Source organism: Elaeis guineensis, chromosome 2, assembly GCF_000442705.2.
Source record: "Elaeis guineensis isolate ETL-2024a chromosome 2, EG11, whole genome shotgun sequence".
NCBI classification, from domain to species: Eukaryota; Viridiplantae; Streptophyta; class Magnoliopsida; order Arecales; family Arecaceae; genus Elaeis; species Elaeis guineensis.
The window spans coordinates 1875297-1882264 of NC_025994.2; the positions used below are offsets into that span (position 1 = coordinate 1875297).

Here is a 6968-nt window from a genome sequence, read left to right on the forward strand (position 1 = left end):
TTCTATAAATTGATAATTATTTTATTACTTGATTTATTTATTTAATATGTCTATTGTTTATAGGATTGCTTAGCTCATCATTTGATATGTCACTATTTTTATAGATTTGAAGAAACTAGCCCAACCTGGTATTTCATTATGGTAGAGCGATCAGATATAAAATTTTGATATCTTTATTTTAGATTTCTATTTTTTTTAAGTTTGATCAAAACTTTAGAATGTTGTTGGTTTTGTGAGATATCTAATTTTAATTTAATTTTAAAATTAAAATTTATTAATTATTTAAATTGATTTTGCTGTTTATTTATGATATCGTGATAAGATGTCTGGCGTGTTTGTAATAAAAATTTTCTACAAGCATACGGTGATTGCCACGATTCTTAAATTGCGACATTAGATTGGAGGTATGATGCATGACGGTGCCTCCCTCTCACTCTTCTTCTTTATTACTGTATATTGGTTGATCTTTTATCCACCATCATTTTACTCGGGAAGACAATAATGTGAACCAAGTAGTTGGTGCCAACCACCCTACCATCCTAAGGTCTCCCGCTAACAAGGATAGTTTTAGAATAAACTCTTGGGCAAACGATGGTCACATGTTGACTAGTGCGACCGAGATGGACAAAGGGGATGGACGTTGGCTCAAATAGAAATTATAAGCGGCTAATTCTAACATCCCCAGTTGAAGTTGAAGGGATGGCTTTGCCAAATGTTGAAATGTAAAGGGTAAATGTGTGATTTACTCGAAAAAACAAAAGAAAAGAAACAACCACTCCACTATTTTATTCTTTCTCAGCGGAGCAGGCTGGCCGTTGATCTCCATCGTGCGATATGGCGAACAAGCCCACCGTTCCAAACGACTAAGCTAATGGCACATGTGGTGGGGCCCAGCATCGCCAATGGTCTAGATACCGAGTCGCGAAGGTCATCGAAGATCCGACACGGCACGTGCTTATCGAGAAACAAACGGCCGCTATCCCTCCACGCGTCGCCATTGATGATGCGATATTGGGACCAAGATCCAACGGAATCGGCCATCCGCTCTCCAACGAAGAAAGTAGGGGAAAAAAAATGATTAAATTATATGAACCAGCTCCAACCACTGACTTCTCCCCTCGCGCGCGCACACAGTCTGTGGGATTCCCTGAACCATGAATCCTTGTCTTCTTCTTTGATAAAAACACTGCTTCAATTCGTTTGAATCCTTGTCTTCTTCTTTGATAAAAACACTACTTCTTCCGTTCTCGATTCTTTAGTGGAAGAGCCTTAAAAGAAATTGCTCCATTCCCGTAAAACCTAATTTCTAATTTTGGGGGAAATCAGCGTGCCTGCTCCTATAGAGAGAGATCGACGATTGGCGATTATATTGAGGAATTTTTGATTTGAGTGGAGATTCTGATCGATATTGATGCCGGATTCGGATAACGAATCAGGGGGACAGAACAACAGCCATAATAATAATGTGGGGGAGTACTCGTCGTCGCGGGAGCAGGACCGCTTCCTGCCGATCGCCAACGTGAGCCGGATCATGAAGAAGGCGCTGCCGGCGAACGCCAAGATCTCCAAGGACGCCAAGGAGACGGTGCAGGAGTGCGTCTCCGAGTTCATCAGCTTCATCACCGGCGAGGCCGCCGACAAGTGCCAGCGCGAGAAGCGCAAGACCATCAACGGCGACGACCTCCTCTGGGCCATGACCACCCTCGGCTTCGAGGACTACGTCGACCCTCTCAAGGTCTACCTCCACCGGTTCCGCGAGATGGAGGGCGACAAGTGCAGCGCCGGCGCCTCCGCCTCCTCCCAGCCTCAGCACAAAGACGGCGGCGATGGTGGGGGAGGCGGCGGCGGCGGCGCTCCGAGCATGGGGAACAATGTGGTTGGTCTCGGTGGAGGTGGTGGTGGCGCTGGTGGGATGATGATGATGATGGGGCAGCAGATGTATGCGACGCCGCCATCCTATCACCATCACATGTCTACTATGAGTGGGAAGAGCAGCATGGGTGGTGGTTCTTCTGCTTCTTCTTCTTCCCCAGGGTTTGGAAGGCAAGGGAGGGTATGAGTGATATATATGTTGGCTCAGTTAAGGTCGGTTGATTTTATTATTCTTGTCTTAATTCTCATGGGTGGAGTGGAGTTTTATTGCAAGTATAGCTGTTAGAGTTTGCTTTTCTTGATGATATATATAGTCATAGAACGTTGTGGAGTGGGAAATGTGTGTATATATCGTAGTGTCGCGCCTTTGGTTATGGGAGAAGGGTGGGCAAGAAGAAACCGCCTCTGGCTTCTCTGATTGAGGGCTTAAAAAAATGGTCATATATGTATCATAGATATTGATGTGAAATGGATTTACTTATCTTAGGATTTCTATCTCTCGTATCCTTGACAGATGGGTTCTGAGAGAAGAGATGCATATTATTACTTAGTATTATTGTTATTTACATGTTGAGCTCTAATGTCTTTTTATTTTTATTTTTATTTTAAAATTTGCAATGGCAAATTTGGCATATAAGAAGGAGAACATTTTTAACTGTAAAAATGATAAATCCAATGTGTGCTTTATATTGTCAGTATTTCATTTCTATCTGATGGAGTGACTTTTTTCCTCTTTGGAGGAAAGAATGAATTATTTATTTACATTATGGTTTCTGTTTCTCACCTTTTGCTTCCATGGCCTTACTTACTTGGGTATTCTTCTTGGGGACTTGCATGAAGTGCATCATATTATTTTTCTTTGGAAAAGAGGCTCTGGGGTTTATTTGGTATCTCTGTCCTATCACTTTTGGATCATAAGAAAAAGCATTCCTACTGACCTTACCCACATGTGCCCCCAGAATTCCTCTCTTCTTTTCAGAGCATAGCACACATTTATTGGCAGCTAAAACTGCGTCTACAGAACCTCCTGATTCATGGTCTACAGCCAGCAGGATACTTGTTTACCAATGCATGCAGGTGGCCATACAACTACAGAGTGGAAAAGAAATTGGAACCTCCACAAAGATAGTCCACAATTTAATGCTTATTTTTTTCAAATAACTTTTTAAAATTTTAAATAAATAATTTTTAAATTTTATAAATTGGAATTTTTAATTAAATCTTTACTAATTCAGAATCAATGATTGACTTTTTAAATTGAAGATCCATATACTAATGGTGTTTTACGCTGTGTATCCCAGAGTCGGACCTTTTCCATCTTTAACTTGTGGTGGATCAAGCAGATACAAAAATTATTGAATTTAATGAGATGAGAACTTATTTTGCTGTGACCTGAGGATCAGATCCATTTTTGAATTTTTAGTCTATGCATTTTTTTGTTTGTGCAGATCAATGTTCAATGAAAAGATTCTTATATTGAATATCCTTCCATATATTTAACCATGCTAGGATAATGGACACTGCCTATTTTCATCCGCAGGATACTTTGGGTAGAGAACTTCAAAAAATATAATTATATTGCTACAGATTCATACAAATTTAGATAATAGTTGAAGATATGGATCTTTAATTTAAATATCCTAACGTTGATTTTAGAATCATTAAATATTTGCTAAAGATTTGATACAAATATGGTCCCAAACATTTTTAATGTATGAATTATCCTTTCAATGTGCACAACATCACACAACCTAGGATTGCTGCAACAAATGCTACTAGTTGGATGTCATAGATTTTTTTTTTTTTTTTCCTCCACAAAGTTCATTCTAATTCTGGGTTTGGAAAAAGAACCTCAAATTTAGACCAAGTTTTAATTTCATAAAGAAGATTAGATTTCACATTTGCACCAACAAGTTTTGTATTCCTGTATTGCTTCCTATCATCAAAATGTGGTCAAGAACTCAACTTTAAAATTTAATTCAGAAATTAGTCTTTAAGCTCTGCTTTAAAATGGCAGATTTTTACAAAAAAATCATTTGATCTAAACGAAAGATTGAGTCTATATATGTTATATAAACCCACTCTATAAACATGATTTGAGATAAAAGTACCTTTTGTTTTCAGATTCACGCAAAGAAGTTGAAAAGCTAGAAAGTGCTCTATGGTTTTGCGATGATATTTGACCCTCAAGTGCTCGAAGAGCTTTACTCGAAACCCCCACCCTTCTTTTTGGTTTTTGATATAAAGGACTCCTTTTAGGTATAGGATTAGGTGAATTGAGCAGTGCCTTAATATCGTCACTTTTTTTGAAGAGCATGCAACTGCTATTTAGGCATGGGATTAGCTGGAAAATCCTATCTTTATTTAGCAAACAATTGAGTCGAATTCTTGAAGCACCCGTGTCCTAGGAAATGCGAAGGACTTAAAGATACTATAAATATATCCTGTTTACCTTCTTTTGATATAAACCAAAGGGGTGCTCGGTTTGCAAACAGATCAAAATCAGAATGAAAATGAAATTTGGTATTGGAATGATTAAATCTCTCAAAATATTTGGTTCATGTCTGGAATCAGAATCAAAATAAAAATTTAAATTTTTTGACGAGAGTAGAGATTGAATTTTAGATAGATTGGACTATTTTCATTTCGCCTATGAGTCGGAATCGAAATGAGATTCTTGCCAATCGAACGGTTGGAATGGAAGTCATCTATTTCTATTTCGATTCTAAACCTCAATTTCCCCTAACTAAACATCCTTTAAAGATATTAAAGTTTTTAAATAATTTTTATTAATATTCTTTGGTGTGGTGCTATGTGGTGCGGCTTTATAGCGGTACTAGTGAAATTTTAGGGCCCCTCTTACTTGGAAGCTCTTGCAATATAGATAAAGATGGGGAAAATATGAATAAGAACCAATGTAACTAATTAAACTAACAAAACTATTGGATGAGATGCCAACTAATTAACCTAAATTTTGTTTTCTTTATATTCATAAATTTATGAAATATTTTATTTTCTTCCTTGATTAGAAGATTTGAGTTCTTTTTTGAAATTTGTGGAGCACAAAACCATAATCACCTACTTGCATAAGCCCGCTAGTTAAATTCTCTCTCTTTTTATGATCAAAAAAAACTTTCTTTATCTAGCACTTTCTTTAACATTATTGCTACCAAATAGTGGCAATTTATTAATAATAAATAAGAAACTAATATTTAATTAAATTTTTGTCCCAATTTTGTCTATTCGTCTTGAATCAAGGTCACACGTTTTGAAAAATATGGAGACATGAAGTTCCTTTCTTAATATTTCATTCCTTATGTGTATGTCAAATGACTTCTTCACACCGATACATTCATTGATCTATGTTGTATATGTTCAGGTCATCTAGGTTATCCTTCCCTTGTTCTTAATTGATGCTATGTCCATCGTTTACAAATGACTTTATTTCTTATCCTATATTTTTTTGTATTAGTACAAATCCATCTCAATGTTCTCATTATTCATTTTGTACACATGTTGTCTTTTAGCTTCCTAAATATTTAGTATCGTGAAATATAAGTAGTGGTATAGCTATCTACAAAAAGTTTCATTCAACTTTGTGGGTATCTTTCACCAAAAAAAAAAAAAAAAAGGAAAAAAAAAAAAAAACCTAAGTTGGCATCCAATCATATAATAATAAAAGTTTACTTTTCCATTTTATCCAACATATTTTAGCCCAATTAACAACATCTTGTACATTATGATTGATACTAAAATACCAAAAGTGATATTTCTTAAAAACTTCATGATCCTTATTTTTGCTTCCCCTTAATTCCTATTTCTAATTTTACTAAAATTACATTTCATATTTCTGTGTCCATCCTACCTAACCTAAAATCCTTGAATTCTAGTACACCCCATAATTTGAACTTATGAGCAACCTCGATCTTAGTTGTAAATAATATGCACTAAATAAGAAATATAATAAAAGTAGTAAAACAAATAATGTGCTAAGGACATCATAGCATAGAACTTCGTTAGACTTGGGTAGTCAATGGATCAGGTCAGCGTATTCTTAGTGACTTGAAACTACAATCAACCTCAGTTTGAACAAATGAATGTTGACACTTGAGGATTATTCTCAACAACAATCGCTCATGCAAAACCGTATGTGCAGTGGCTGCCTATGTTGCTCCTCTGCTCCTCTGTTAAGCAAAAATTATCTTTTAAGAAAACTCTAAAGAATACTTGAGCACATATTTGATGATTTTCAGAACAGATTTCAAGAGGCAGCCCAAAGGTCAATACTATATCCAAGATTCCAATAAAGTCGATAGATGATTGCTGATGCACATATCAAGGCATCGATGATACTAGCAAATACATTCAAAGTTCTGAGAACAGAATGGTTGATCCGTTGGCTGAGAGTGCAAGAAATATAAAACAATAAAAAGCAAGAAGTTCAAGTTAAACAAGAAAAGAACATGACATTTGGCCAAAACTATAGGCAGATAAGGAGATGGGGTTGAGTCAGAGATCCTCTCTGCAGCCAGGTTTTTATTGAGTATGCAAGCGCCATTTATTATTTTAGGGTCTATTTGTATTGTTTTTTTAAAGTTCTTATCATGAAATTTTCATCTTTTCGGAATGATAAGGAGGAAAAAAAATGACTGGGCCAAAAAATATTAATTCTCTAGAAATATAACACGCAGATTAATGTTGAAGATAGCATTTGCATAAAATTTCTTTGATTCCTTACTTTTACACTCACTTTTTAAAAAATAAAAAAAAAATTGCTACCAAATGCTCTAGACCTTACAAACAATTTCAGAAAACAGTTTCATCATAAATATTTTGCAGTATGTTTCCTCTTTTTTTGGGTGGGGTTCTTCTTGTGCTTCTGAAAACAAAAACAAAAATAATATAAGCAATACCGAAGGGTCCCTTAAGTATTTGTTTTTCTCCTTTTGTTTCTTTTCTATCCATATGAATGAATGAATGGATATTGTTATATAGTCAGAAAGCTTTGGGACTGCTTTATGTGGCCGTCTGAAAGCATGAAGCCCTGTAATGGGTAAGGGAAAAAAAAAAAAAAGATTAATAATCATATGCTCCAC

The 6968-nt window shown here is 35.9% G+C and overlaps 1 protein-coding gene across 1 annotated transcript; it reads left to right on the forward strand.

The window, feature by feature from the left end:
* The first annotated feature begins 1075 nt into the window (after positions 1–1075).
* On the forward strand, positions 1076–2367 carry LOC105033207 (nuclear transcription factor Y subunit B-3). Its single transcript, XM_010907896.4, has one exon. It carries the CDS (start codon positions 1412–1414, stop codon positions 2057–2059), a length of 648 nt encoding a protein of 215 aa, XP_010906198.1. The 5' UTR covers positions 1076–1411; the 3' UTR covers positions 2060–2367.
* Positions 2368–6968: the final 4601 nt, after the last annotated feature.

Coding starts and splice junctions, on each gene's coding strand:
- LOC105033207 (XM_010907896.4), top strand. CDS start 1,412: ATGCCGGATTCGGATAACGAATCAGGGGGACAGAACAACAGCCATAAT.